At 37.2% G+C, this 14,410-nt stretch overlaps 1 protein-coding gene across 1 annotated transcript in view; it reads left to right on the top strand.

Annotated features, from left to right (window-relative positions):
- The window catches only part of LOC110040003 (NBAS subunit of NRZ tethering complex-like), a 48,924-nt gene that overhangs the window by 7,472 nt on the left and 27,042 nt on the right, over positions 1 to 14,410 (top strand). Inside the window, exons 10-25 of the mRNA XM_020745187.2 lie at positions 59 to 115; positions 1,420 to 1,562; positions 2,332 to 2,435; positions 2,572 to 2,637; positions 3,166 to 3,294; positions 3,625 to 3,691; positions 4,041 to 4,087; positions 4,544 to 4,599; positions 7,392 to 7,482; positions 7,952 to 8,125; positions 9,642 to 9,697; positions 10,362 to 10,431; positions 10,608 to 10,733; positions 11,254 to 11,498; positions 12,346 to 12,529; positions 12,969 to 13,105. Coding sequence (XP_020600846.2) covers positions 59 to 115; positions 1,420 to 1,562; positions 2,332 to 2,435; positions 2,572 to 2,637; positions 3,166 to 3,294; positions 3,625 to 3,691; positions 4,041 to 4,087; positions 4,544 to 4,599; positions 7,392 to 7,482; positions 7,952 to 8,125; positions 9,642 to 9,697; positions 10,362 to 10,431; positions 10,608 to 10,733; positions 11,254 to 11,498; positions 12,346 to 12,529; positions 12,969 to 13,105 — 1,752 coding nt within the window. The remainder of the gene's footprint in view (positions 1 to 58; positions 116 to 1,419; positions 1,563 to 2,331; positions 2,436 to 2,571; positions 2,638 to 3,165; positions 3,295 to 3,624; positions 3,692 to 4,040; positions 4,088 to 4,543; positions 4,600 to 7,391; positions 7,483 to 7,951; positions 8,126 to 9,641; positions 9,698 to 10,361; positions 10,432 to 10,607; positions 10,734 to 11,253; positions 11,499 to 12,345; positions 12,530 to 12,968; positions 13,106 to 14,410) is intronic.

The following is a 14,410-nucleotide window of genomic DNA, read 5'->3' as shown; positions in this document are numbered from 1 at the left end:
GACTGGTGTCTGATAATAAATTAGTAATTTTCACTAAACTGAATGTCCTTCTTTGCAGGTCTGCAGAACTGTTAGTGATAAATTATTGTGGTGAACTTAAGAACTATTTGGTCAGGTTTGTGTGCTGCATCACAATAAAGAGATTGTGTGGTTTTTTTTTTTTTGAGAAGAGAAGCATTTTCTCCTTATATGTACTTTCTTCATCACTAATTGAATAAAAGATTTTACTCCACACATGATGATTATGATGTAACCCCTGGAAATTGAGTGGAACTGAGGTAATCTTGAACAGTCAAAGATTCTGATGAGGTTAACATTGACTCAAGTTAATCGGTGTCCAGAGGAAATACTCCCCCCACCCAAATATCAGGATAGAATTAGGTTAGTCATAGGGCTGCAAAGACCACCCAGGACAGGGAACATTGGAGGGACCTCATGGGTGGCTTATATGCCATGTGGCGTGAGAAGGCCTAAGGAGGGAATAGGGCATTATTTAAGACCAAAACTTGCTTATTGTTGAAACTTATTGATTGAAATTTGAAGAAACAAAATGTAAATAAAAAGGTAATTATCTTATTTAGGTACAATGTGTGGTTCCAGAAAATATCCATACCCCCCACGGAGGGTTTTTCTAGGTTGACCCCCCACCCCCCAGGATTTTCCGTTCCTGGGGGCTTCACAGTACTCCCGCACCCCCTGGAATTTCCATGATTTTTCCACTTGCCCCCCCCCCCCCCCCCCACCCCTCGGAAATTCCGTATCCATAAAAAAACAAGACTTAACTCATTAATTGTAATAAAATTTAGCCGCAGCTGTTTATAGTTACATTGTAGACAAAGACGTACTTTTTCATGTTATAATTTTGTACGAGTATCAAACAAAATAAACAAAGTATGAATTGCATTTAATTGACGACATGATTAATGCTGGAAAAAGCATCTGAGCTGTATTTAAGCTAAATACAGCACAATCTTCGAAGTATAAAATATCACCTTCATTGTTCATGTATTGCTGCACCTCTTCGTTGGCATTTTGTTCAACTTGACGTCCAACAAACAGGATACTCAGGATTGCTATTGGTTGTATGACGTTGGGAGAAAAATGGAAAATATATGACAAAGAATCTAACATTTATTTCTCAACAGATGGAACATTTCTGTTGGTTTGGTTACCTGAATCGATTGGGAAAGTACCGTAGTGTTCATTCAATTGCATTTCAGACCCACTGGAAAGAAAACTCCTTGAGTAGCCTCCCTCCCCTTTGGAAATTTACCTCTGTAAGGCCCCCTACCCCTCGGAATTTCCGTGACCCTCCATGGGGGGGAGGGTATGGATACTTTCTGGAACTACACAATGTATATTCAATATCATAATGATGATAGCAAGGAAACCATTGTAATATTAATGTCTTTCTTTTAGCTCTACCAATGGTTTCCAAAAGAACCACACATTCTCCTTTGCCAATGTTCTGCCTCATGGAGTTTGCAGTGTTGTGTATCATCCTCAGCACAGCCTGTTGATTATTGGCAGTCTTATTGGTCAGGGGCAGAGAAATTCGACAGGTGAGTATAAAAAGAAACTATAATCTTAACAAGTGGACAGCGGATGTAAAACTTGTTGTTCCAGTGGGAAATCAAATAGAACGTTCCATTCCACTGGAGACGTTTTGGAAAAAAAGAATATCTTCAGAGGTATTTCTCTTTTCTAATTTAAACTAGAGGAATTGGAAAATCACTTCACCATTTCCTTTGGTCACACTATTCCGATGCTTTTTTCATGAAATACACAGCCATTCTCTTGGGAAATGAAATTGCATACTGTGAAACTGTTAGCATACTGTTAGTCTTCTGCGTGTTGGTTATTTGGGTTGTCATGCAATGGTCCTCCCCCACTGGGAACATTGCATGGTAAAGTCTGCATACAAGCTAACTGACTGATCAGGCCGGAGCTTATCTCAGTTTCAGTGGCATGAAGTGACTAGGAGTATTTCTACTCCCCCCTGGATGGGATGCTAGTCCATCGCAGGGTTACCCCCAGCATTAAGTTCGCTAGTACCCATTTATTCACCTGGGTGGAGAGAGACACCATGAGAGTAAAGTGTCTTGCCCAAGGACACAACACAATGTCCCCAGCCAGGGCTTGAGCCTGGACCGCTTGATCCAGAGATGAGCGCACTAACCGTGAGACCACCACACCTCCCACAACATTGCATGACAACCCAAATAATGGGTGCATAGGAGACTTGTAACTTATTTTAGCTATTTGTCATCATACATTTTAAAAGTGTAAGCTAATAATTGCTAATATCAAGATTTGTTTGTGTAAAAACAGATGAGTCATGCCCAGCCTCTCGGTGTGGTTTGACAGCATGGAGGATTCTTTCAGGGTATCCACATTACAATCTCATTGAAGATGAAGGCACTAAGTTTATTAAGGTTGGTCGCAGCGTCTGTGAATGCAGTGAGCTGACAAGTTTGTTGAAGTAACTTTTTAATTTTCCTCCAAAGCTAAAACTTATTGTGATGATGCATCACTTAGAGATGTTTTAACATAGTTGTATTTATGATTCAGGCTGGATCTGGGATTTTAAACAAGCTTAGAAGTCTCCCGCTACTTAACCCAAGAACTGAGGGACAGGTTAGAGACCTCTCTATAGTGTTATTCCTCAGTAATCTTGAGATGAAAAGCTTGACATGCATCTAACTCCAAAAAACATGTCATAAGTATTCACTTTTTGTTGAAATTTATTTAGTTTTAGTGTTAAAAAAAAAGTGAAGCCTTGGAGCCGAATGGCTTATAGCTGCTGGAGCTTATCCCGATTTCTGTAGCATGAAGCGGCTAGGAGTATTTCTACCCCCCCTCCCTGGATGGGATGTTAGTCCATCGCAGGTCACTCCCCCGCAATTTGTTAGGTTTCCCCAACAATTTGCCGGTACCCATTTATACTCCTGGGTGGAGAGAGGCACTGTGAGAGTTAAGTGTCTTGCCCAAGACACTTAAGGAGGTAAGTAAAAATGATGGACATAGAATTGAATTAAAGGTTCAACTCCCTGTTTACTTACAATTAACATACACTGTAAGACGAAACCTGCTTTATTATGTCAACTAACGCTAATGTTAGGAACTCATCACACAAAGATGCATGTACATCTTGGTTTCCTTTAGGATGGTGTGGTTCACATGTCCCTGTCCCCAGATGGTACCAAGCTGGCAGCCCTTCATTTGTCAGGAGCCTTGTCTTTGTGGCAGGTGCCATCACTTAGGCACAAGAGAACATGGACGCAAGATGATCAGGTACTTTTTAAAGGGGCTCTTGGTCATTAGCTATTGCAGGTTTCAGTGGTTTTTGCTGGCAAAATTTACCACACCTCATGAATTACATCTAAGTGTAGTGAACTGAATTGGTAGAATAACACGAATTGTATATTAGAATCTGGCTTTAAAAGTATGTCCAACAGTCACAATGATGCAGCTACAATGTATGTCATCTCTTAAATAACTGTAACATACAGGTATAGCAAAGAAATCACAGACACCAGCCATAGTTTTAGGTTATTTTATTTGGCATCTCTGCTGTTTTTTTTGTGATACATGGCAGTTTTTCTTATGTTCAATTCCTGGCAGCCTCCAGTCAAACATTACGAAGAACGTCCTGGATTCCCAGCATCAAAACCATTGGATTCTACCAAGGGTTGGTTTTAAAAAAATGCACCTTTTACATATTAGGTGGAACAGTTGATAAAATATAGCTGAAGATGTTTCCCATCATTGATGATCAGTGTTAATTAACTAATCACAGATTTCTGGTAATACTGATAGAGATTATGATACTAATAGTGAATTTCAATAACAGCAAGGCAAGCCTCAACTTATGTACTGTAAATTTCTTTGTACTTTTCCAACTAAGGCTTCATGTAATAATGGAAAACATCTGTTGTATTATTGGCTCTTGTAACGTTATTTTTATTAGGTTTTTCTGGTCTAATTGAGGGTTTTATAACCTTTAAAACTGATGTTGTTTTAATTGTTTACATTCTTAGATACTTCCTTTTATGGTTTAATGGATGTTAATTGGTGGACTGAGGAGGTGAGATGAACCTGAAAAAATAATGTTTTAGTGTTACTTTATCATTCATGTGTAAATACTTCAACCAAATAAATATCAAAAGTAAACAAATGGGAATTAAATTAAATTAAACAAAGATTATGGACTACTAGCACAACATGTGTACTTTGAGCGGACAAACTTGTCATCTGATGTATTAAAACCAAAGACTTCTGTGTGTTACTTGTTAGAATACCAAAGATTCTGTTTGGTCAGATACTTCTACAACTAACAATGTTGTCCAGGTTCTATGTACCCCTGTAGGTCAATGTGCACTGTCTAATAGGTTTTTTGACCCAGTCCATGACTGTAGTTGTCGTGCAAGGGAGGGGAGGCATAGGTGACTCATCTCCCACCCAATCTACCCATGTGCCAGCATTTCAAGTGAAAAATTTGCCAAATGAATGTGTTAAGCTTATTACATTGTTGTCCTACCAGGCTTTAATTCTGTCTCACAGCATAGGAGCATTAACTGTATCATCCACGGAACAAAGGTATGGAGAATAAATTAACATTTTTGTGGCTTCTGGTTGAAAAAAATCTCAGTTAGGCCTGTGCTTGGAATAGCCATGAAATGATGACTAATACTAATGTTCAAAACAGCTCCTTCCTACCGTGAGTTTTAAAGTGAGTAAAAATTGTAATATTTTAAGGATGGTGCCTACTAAATACAAAAGTTTTTGTCCCAGATTAGGACCATGCGGATAAAGTAGATCTTTGCAAGGTCTATTGGAATCCACAAAGAAAAATGGGGGTAGCCACACATTTTTTCAAGATAATTAGCCTTGAGTCTCAACAAAAATGCTGACATCAGCATTTTTCTGGAAAAGAAGGAAAGGATATTTCTTCACAGATTCCATTTGAATTTGCCCTTACATACAGAAAAGCAAACACGTTTATAAAGATCTTAAAACTACATGGTAACTGGTAACATAAAAACCACTTTTGGTAATTGCATCAGTGCTTTTAGCGTCTATGACAGCCTTCCTCTGGTTCAGCTAAAATACAGTCTGAAATAGCTTTTCCTTACAACCAGAAACTGATCATGTGTTGAATAGGCTTGCCACCTCCATTTTATAACATAAAATGTAGGGGTTACCACGTGTTTTTTAGTGCAAAGTGGACTATTGGGATGGTTTTGGGGGCTGCCATCCGCTAAGGCACTATGGAACTAAGGCTTTATGGAAAGTAAGTCCTAAGGCGCTAAGGTGTAAACTTTAATGTTTATTTTAATTAATTAATTAATTAATTTCAATTAATTAATTAGTCTAGAGGCAAGGAAGTGGTTGGGGGTGGGGTGGGAGAGGTACTTGTGCACTCTATGAAAGACATGTCCCACCTACGCCGGTTGAGTATGAACATCGCAAAGCCATATATTTGTTTCAGAAAACCCCTTGCTCTCCTTGTGGTACTATTCTCTGTAGAACAAAACCAATTTGCTCTATAGGCATGACAGATAAGTTAGCATTCGTATCTTCTATATATTAGGCAGAGGATACATTACATACGGATTACACAAATGTTGAGTGGTTTTCCTTATGGTAGAACGCAACATGTAAGACGCATGTGTTCTAACATCGCTAGTGTTATACACTATGTTTCCATGCAGTTTTAGTTTTATATCTCATGTGATGTGAACGAGGACGGCAGTTATATTTCAATTAGTGCCACTTCTCCCTTTTTAGAGCAAAACTGAAATGTTACTGTGGATGCATATCTTTTAGAATTACCCAAAGGTCAGTTCAAAATTTTCAAACTACAATGGTGAGTTTGTCAGGGTTCAAATAAAGAAGGGAAATGTATCACTTCTCCTTAGCAGCTTATTTATTTCTTGCCTTAATTGCATCTGTAAGAGAGACCAAAAAGTTTCTGAGATGGTCGCTTTAATACTCTTCAAATTGTAAATTTGTGACAAAAGAACCAGGAAAGTGCTCAAATATTGCTGCAGATGCCGTATGATCTAATGAAAGCACAAATTAATTTAATCAGTCTTTGAGGAGACTCATCCACCAATGCAGAATATAATATCGGCCAAGTAGCACTGTTTACCTTCAATACTTCTTGTTGAAACACTTCTCTGTTGTTCTATCGACACTGTTGTGTATTAATTTTGAATTGTGTTATTGTTTACAACAAAGGTGGCCCCAGCAAAAGAAAAAGAATGTGGTATTCTGTGACTATCTGATAATTGAATTAGCTCTTCTTTATTGCTGAAAAAAATTATGTTTTGAGTAAAACAAAATCGTTTCTCTTCCATTTCTTCATCAGATATTTAACTTTCTTTCATTTACCTCCAGTGGTGACAGAAAAAACAAGCAAATCCTCCATGTGTTTTCGAGAAAACGAGGGTTTTATTTTGTTATACCTTTGCTACAAGTTGGCATGAAAAGCTACAAGTACCAAGCTACAAGTTGGCATGAAAAGCTAAATTGTCATGTTTACTGCTTAAATGTAATATTGAATTTTAAATGAACAAAAATCAAAGTAAAACACCAGAGTAAAATTTAAAGACTGTCGCGACAGACAGTAATAAAATATTGAGTAATTTTTGGACCTTGAATGAAGCAAAATACAACCATGAAACATACACACTGCTTAGGGGAAAAGCCTTAGCAGACTACCAAGGTAAATACAAACCGGAAGTGAACTGAGCAGGGGTGGAGTACTTGTGGGACTGCCATGCCAGAGCTACAGTATCAATACAATTGCACTCTGCACTATCTGAGATTGTCGCACTAGTTATTAGTTGTCGCACTAGTTGCATTAGTTGTCGCACTAGTTATTCATCTTTTTCGAAAACTTTTACAGTGCCCATTACATTTTTTCCTGTCACCTCCCCACAAAGTGAAACATTTGCGTCTCTCACACTTGTTTTGCGTGCGCATTACGCCATCTGCAAGTACATGTTTGCAGTTGGATTTCAGTATAATTTTCAATAGATAACAGCTAGTTTTTCAGCTGGAAGCCGTTAATAGTTAGTGGTTAGCGATATGCTGCTATTCTGGCATTCCTGGTTTTAGTACAGATTCATTAAACTTGATTTAGTCACAGTAGAAAAATTTTGCTTTCATTTTAGTTGCATACTTGATAACGTAGTTGATTACGTCACTGCAAACCTTAGCGGGTGCGTGGCTGTTAAACCATGCCTTGTGTGATGCACAGAACGTGTGTGCACTAACAAAAGTTGGCACCATCCTTAAGTCACTTCTATCCCAGCATTGATAAAATATTAGATAAGAAAAGTAAATATTTGTTGCTAACATAGCTTTCTGTGTCTCTATGTCAGTCTTCATAACTTGCTTGGCAACCGTCCAGAAAAGTGTGAACCATGGTCATGCATTACTGCTGCTTATGATAAAGGATTCCTTATCTTGGAGGTAAAGAACCTAAGAGATTGTTTAACAACTTGTCATTGGTAATGGTATTGCAGTACAACTTTGTATAGCAGGTACGCTGCAACGTTAAGATAGTCCAGGTAGGATCTGAAGTCAACCCAATAGCCCTCGGGATCATCAACTGTAAAGATCACTTTCACTTGTGTTCTCTGTCCTTTTCTTGTAGATGATCAGTATGGCTCAGGTCTAGAAAGAAACAAATTTGTCGTCAACACATTATTTTCCAAATTTTGTGTTTTGTTTATCTTTTAATTTAACTATAATATTGCTTTATAAGTATAATCCACAAAGAAAAGGTTAAATGTTTCAAAAAATAATGTCATATTGAGCCGAATACTTTGCATTTCTTGAAAATTGAAATTGTCAGCATGGAGTTTTAATACTACAACAAAAGGAAAGCTCACTGTCAGCAAAATGATGATGTTTTTTTTACATTTCTTTTCTTTTGTAGTGTGAAAATGAAATCAAGAGCTTGCGATCCAAGCTTGTGCTTAATAATGGGAACGATGATGAGAATGAAGAGAAGGGAGCAGGCGAGTTAGACAGTGATGAGAATGACGATGACGAGGATGATGATGATGATGAGCCAACTCTGATGTCAAGATCAAAACATTGTGCTAAACAGGTTTACTTACTAGTTTCCTCTTTTGTAATATTCCCATACGCTACAACCTGAGGAATTAGCAATACACATACTGTATTGTTCTTCAGCTTTTTTCGTAAACTTAGCTGAGATGCTTTCTTTACTATGCCTTTCAATATCGTGTGAACTCTGATGTTCAAAACCATAGCCTATGATTGCTTTTTTGCTGCCATTAGTTATAATTGAAGGTTTTCATGTAAAAAGGGCCTATATAGCTTTTTGGCCAATTTTTATTTTTTGCAGGATCGAGCTAATTTTTGGCAGACTGACTTGTTTTGGCATGAAAAGCATTGCTGCATAATCATTTCTGTTGATTTGTGCTTCGTTTCCGAGAAATAACATATGCAAAAAAACTCAGTTTTCCAAGTGGCATCTTTTGGAGCGAATCCTTCGAAGGTGGATTTTGACGCAACACGAACTTAAATGGTCACTTTTAGCAGCTTCAACAGCATGGTTTTTTTTAAATAGATGTTTTTATTTTTGAAAGAAGTAGAGAAATAGACCAGAAAAAAAAATCGACAGACCTCGTATCGAACTGGTGTCACGACAAAACAAACTCAAATCCGGCCAATTCAGCGCCTTATGTGCTTGTGCTAATGAAGCAACAGTAAGAGAATAGCGTAATTATATTGACTAATAAAACTAGCGGCAAATGCCAAGCTTCTATGAATTTATCGTGTAGCAAAACAAAAGGTTTCTTTTGTTTTTCATTCAACAAAAGATCTCCAAAAAATACCCTTGGAAAACTGAGTTTTGCATACGTTATTTCTCGAAAACGAAGCGCAAATCAACAAAAACAATAAATTACAGAACGATGCTTGTATTGTCAAAACAAGTAAGTCTGCCAAAAATTAGCTCGATCCTGCAAAAAATAAAAATCTGCCAAAAAGCTATATACGCCCTTTTTGCACGAAAGCCTTCAATTATAACAACAATCAGTAAACCTTGAAAAAAAGAAATCTTCCAGTCACAACCCATAGTGATAACCTTCTGAATGCCTTTAAGTTGATTGATGGCCAGGTAAAATGCAGTGTCTTGCTGAAAAGCAAAGTAAAGGGCAATAAAACTAGCATTTGATTGACTGAAAAAAAAACTATTTTTACTCAAAGCTGTATTTGTTTTGTATGGAGGTTATACATTCTGTTTTACCCTCATGCTGTTATCTTTTGGATGATGCTAGACTAGAATGTTCAGATTAAAACATCAAGTAGTGTGCACTAGAATCTAGCATTCTGATCATTGAGAAACTCTGGTCTGATCATCTCAGGAGAGTTGATGATATTGCAGCATCTTCAAGGGGCAGCTGCTAAACTGAGCTGCATTTGCCATGCTGTCAAATTACCATGACAGCTGGTTTTTTAATGAAATCTCCCATTGCTCTGATGACATACTTCAAGTTTGGCACCACAGAAGGTTTTTCTGTCGCTAATATTTTGCTACATGTATGTGCTGATTTTAATAGAATTTGTTTTTAACATAATAAGTTTTTGTTTTTAAGGTGATGTTTTTCCTAACTGAAAGTGAAAGATTTCAACCACCTATTAAGATACGCAGGTAATGAAAGGACTCAAGCTTTGTGCCCAGTTCACTTCAGTGCTTCATTGATGCCTCTATATTTTTTGTTTACTCCAGATGTAATTGTAACAATCAATTGAAAGAAATCTGCATGTCTTCGTTTTGAATAGAACTGCTAGTATTTAAGAAATAGAAACCATGTACCGTGTTTCTATTGAGTTACAGAAACATGAGTGGAAGTTTGGGAGAACGAGAAACACTGTGGGAATATGAGCTGGGGGCAAGTGTTTCCACAGCTTTTTCGAGTTCTCCCAAACTTTCACGAGTGTTTCTATAACTCAATAGAAACACAGAGAACATGTTTTCTATTTCTTTTAAAAAACACCACGATGAAAAAAAGAGAAACAGCTTGTTTACTTTGATCATCAAAATGTAAATTCTCTTTGCTCATGCCTTCATTCGTCAACAGCTCATGCTAGTTCTGTGTTTCTATCGAGTTATAGAAACACGATTTTTAACCAATCGGCACACGTATTTTCTTAGGGCTGTTTTCTAAATAAGATTATAACCTGTTACTAACCGACGACTATGGCCATACTGGGGAATATTGTATATGTTTATATTAGAAGGTTTTTAACTGTAAAGAAACTCTTCAATTACAGTTTAGAAAATTTACTTATTTCTGGATGTTACTTTTCTGCAGAGTTCTTCACCGCACATATCGACTAGTGTGTTTAAGGTCCACGACACCTGAGGAACTCTATGCTAGGAAGGTAAAATTGTTCAGTGATCTTAACAGTGATGTTTCTTTAGTGTTGTTTCTTCATACAAGATCTACCTTCAGTTCTGAAACCCTTTTTTAAAATGAGACATTGAAATTAAGGTTTTTTTGTTACTTGGCAGTTCTAATTTTCTATGACATTGAGCAAACTTTGTTTTGTTGTTTCAGATTGAACACGAGGAATATGGCGAAGCACTAGTCCTTGCACAGACATATGGATTAGACAGTGACTTGGTTTATCAGAAGCAGTGGAGGAAATCCAGAGTTTCTGTAGCCTCAATCCATGACTACCTGGTACATGTGATCAACAATGAGAATTTTGTATTAGTTTATTTGAAGGTTTTGAACACAAGATTATACAGATGTTCATAATATGTCTCGCTCTGAGAGCAGGCGAGTTGAACCAAATCCTGAGGAGGAAAGAAGGGGGTTTCTCAAACTCATTAATAACTCATCAAGTTTAAACAAAAGAAACCATGACCGTGACAGTGTTTGGATATCTGATCTTAATTTGCAAAGATTTTTTATGATAAATTTTGTTTCTCCATTTTCTCCTTAGTTTTAGTTTCAATTGAGGAGATATTTCAAACACTCAAGACAGTGTTTGACCACATTTCCAAACACCTTGAAGTTCGTCAAAAATACTCCGCTATGCATCGTAGTTTCCACTCTCTTCTCGGTGTTTGGAAATGTGGTCAACCACAGCTTTTCATGTTTGATATATTACATCATGTCTGAATGGGATTGTCTAGTCTAGTGCTGAAAATTATCATCAACTGGAGACATGTGACAGAGTATTATGGTATTATTGCAGAGTAAAGTCAAGAATCGTTTGTGGGTTCTGAATGAATGTGTGGAGAGAGTACCAGAAGACTATGAGGCTGCAAAACAGCTGCTGCGCTATGGTCTTCATGGAACAGATGCCAAGGTAGTGGACAATGTGGGTTGCGAAAAAGGACCCTTGCCATTTATTATAAAGGCAAAAGAAGATGAGCTTGAAGATGACGAGGAGAGAAAGAAGAAACGTAGAGAGCTTGAGGAATCCTTAAAGTTTGTCAGGTACTGTTCAAACACATAGATTAACACATCAAGGAAAACATCTGCTATAAGTAGCCCTGCTCATAGTTCTGTTTTGATTAGAGATAAACAGAAAAAAACAGTAAGTGGTCTCTTATGGGAGGTGAATTTAAGTTAAAGCATCAAGCTCCTTTTGAGTTGAGAGCTGTCTCAAAAGAGGGTTGGTATATGTATAGCAGAGGTTTCATTAAGGGCTGGGCACCAGGCAAATTGACCGGCTGTAAGGATGATTTTACCCACCTAGTTGGACCATCTAGGGAAGGTTTTTTCATCAAAGCTCAGTTCAAAATGTTTCGCCCGCCTGTGAAAACCAGTTGCCCTTCTGCTAAAAACTTTAATAAAACCGCTGATATACATGTGCATGGGGATCCACCAGCACCCCTGGATAATCTGCAAGTGTCATGAATGAAACTTTCAGGTAACTAATTGCTTTGTGTGAATGTTGACTTTTGTTACAATGCAAATAAGAAAACTTACCTAGGAGAGGGCTATTGATCATCACCACTATAAAGAAAAAGGCAAGAAGTGTCCCCAGTGGACACTATCTTTTTGAGTAATTCAGGGGTATACATGTAGTACATGGTACTGTAAAATGCTGAAAAATGAGTGATGTAATTTGGATCAATCAAGAGACCTTTAAGTTTGATCATCCATTGTTTGGTTCAACAAGAGTTATTTATTTCTAGAGTGTATCATCTTTTGGATTAGGATTTTCTCAGGTTGCCATCTAATTTATGCACATGATGATGGGTAATCTACATTCTATTTTCTAATATATTCCTAAGCTATTTTGCTGATATTTATTTGAAGTAAATCCTTTTTTTATCAGTTTCAATCTGGAGCAAAGAGACATTTGTATGTACCGTCTGAAGCTTCTTCAATACCTTGATCGTCTCTCCACCTATGAAGTTATTTTAGGTGGACTCCACATAGCTCATGAGGAGTACTGCCACACCTTCTTTGAGAGATTTAGAGAGTTGAACATTATTCAAGCTGCTGTGGAGTATGCTAGGGTATGTTTACTATACATGGCTCTGTATGATCATTTTTCTGACTTGCTAAAACAGTTATGTGAGATATTTCTGCAAAGTGCAGGGAAACCCTACTGACAGACCATCAAAATCTACTTGCATTATAGTGGGTGGGTTCCAAAATAAGACAATGACTACATTTTTGTTGGTGGTTGTTAGGTACTTTTGCTTCTGATAACAGAAATAAAAGCCAACAGAGAGAAATCTGTCCATATTTTTCAACCAAATATCTCTGCACTGAGATAATTGCGCAAATTTGTAGCGATCATTGTTGGATTTTTGTCAAATTTGAGCTTGACAGAGCAGTGGACAATTTATATGTCCTCCCATTTTAAATGAAGCCTTTCCCTATGTACCTTGGGGTATATACTACTGATTAGCATACCACAATGCCAATATTATTTTTGTGTAATTTTTTTAGGAAGGAAACTGGGAAGCATTGGATGCAATCTTCACATATCATGGCCGAGAGACCCTTCCACACAGGCTTGCTATTCTTTCTAACTTTGATGAGACTTTGCCCCCATCGGAGTATAGATCTCTTCTTCCAGAGGCAGGGTGAGTGTTGTTTACATTACATATAATTTCTGCTTGGTTTTCATTACTTTCTTATTTTTGAATTAAGGTGACTACCAGTGCACGTATATTAAGGCTGGCATTATTGTGTGTACCTCTGCAGCTTGATCAATCTTTATGGTGTTTTGTAAAATGATGTTGTGTAGACTGATTGTGACATAAACAAAGCTGTTGGATGGACGTCAAACAGAGTGACTTAATTAGACTAACAATAGACAGATCAAAAGTTACTAGAACCGACCAATTTTTGTTGACAAACTTTACACAAGTCTTACAGCCAATACTATCAGAGCTTAACTGAGTGACCAATCAGTTTCAACAGGCCAGACTTACAATGCCATTGACTGACAAACACTTGACTCTGAAAATGACTTCGGGTCAGGTTGTTAAAACGAGAGTCGCCAACAACAGTTGCATAAGAATTACTGATACTTCTGGTTTCAAACTATCTGCTATGAAACTGAAATTTGGGCGTATATAGCAATTTCATACAACAATTTTAATATTTTCAGGATTGAGCTAATTTTTGGCAAACTGACTTGTTTTGACATGAAAAGCATCGTTCTGTAATTGTTTTTGTTGATTTGCTCTTCATTTTCAAGAAATAACATATGTAAAAACTCAGTTTTCCAAGGGTATCTTTTGGAGATCTTTTGTTGAATGAAAAATAGAAGAAACCTTTTGTTTTGCTGAAGGATGAAGTCACCGAAGCATGGCATTTGCTGCTAGTTGTTCGAACCGGTACAAGTTTTATTATTCATATAATTACACTATTCTCTTACTGTTGCTTTGTTAGCGCAAGTGAATAAGGCACTAAATTGGCCGGATTTGAGTTTGTTTTCTCGAGACACCGGTTCGATATGAGCTCCGTCAATTTTTGTTCTGGTCTATTTCTCTACTTCTTTCAAAAATAAAAACATGTATTTAAAAAGAACCATGCTGCTGAAGCTACGAAAAGTAACTGTTTAAGTTCACTTTGTGTTGAAATTCACCTTCGAATGATTTGCTCCAAAAGATGCCACTTGGAAAACCAAGTTTTTTTGCATACGTTATTTCTTGAAAACGAAGCGCAAATCAACAAAAACAATTATGCAATGATGCTTTTCACGTCAAAACAAGTCAGTCTGCCAAAAATTAGCTTGATCCTGCAAAAAATAAAAATTGGCCCAAAAAGCTATATATGCCCTTTTTGCATGAAAGCCTTCAAATAGGACAGAAGAGTTTTTATTTAAATCCTTGTGAGACAGGGCTAAGGGTGTAGAAAATTGTTCTATGACTAATGGGAAA

Source organism: Orbicella faveolata, unplaced genomic scaffold (assembly GCF_042242905.1).
Source record: "Orbicella faveolata isolate gen_17 unplaced genomic scaffold, um_ofav_v1 contig_26, whole genome shotgun sequence".
Taxonomy (NCBI): domain Eukaryota; kingdom Metazoa; phylum Cnidaria; class Anthozoa; order Scleractinia; family Merulinidae; genus Orbicella; species Orbicella faveolata.
This window is presented reverse-complemented; position numbering and strand designations above follow the sequence as displayed.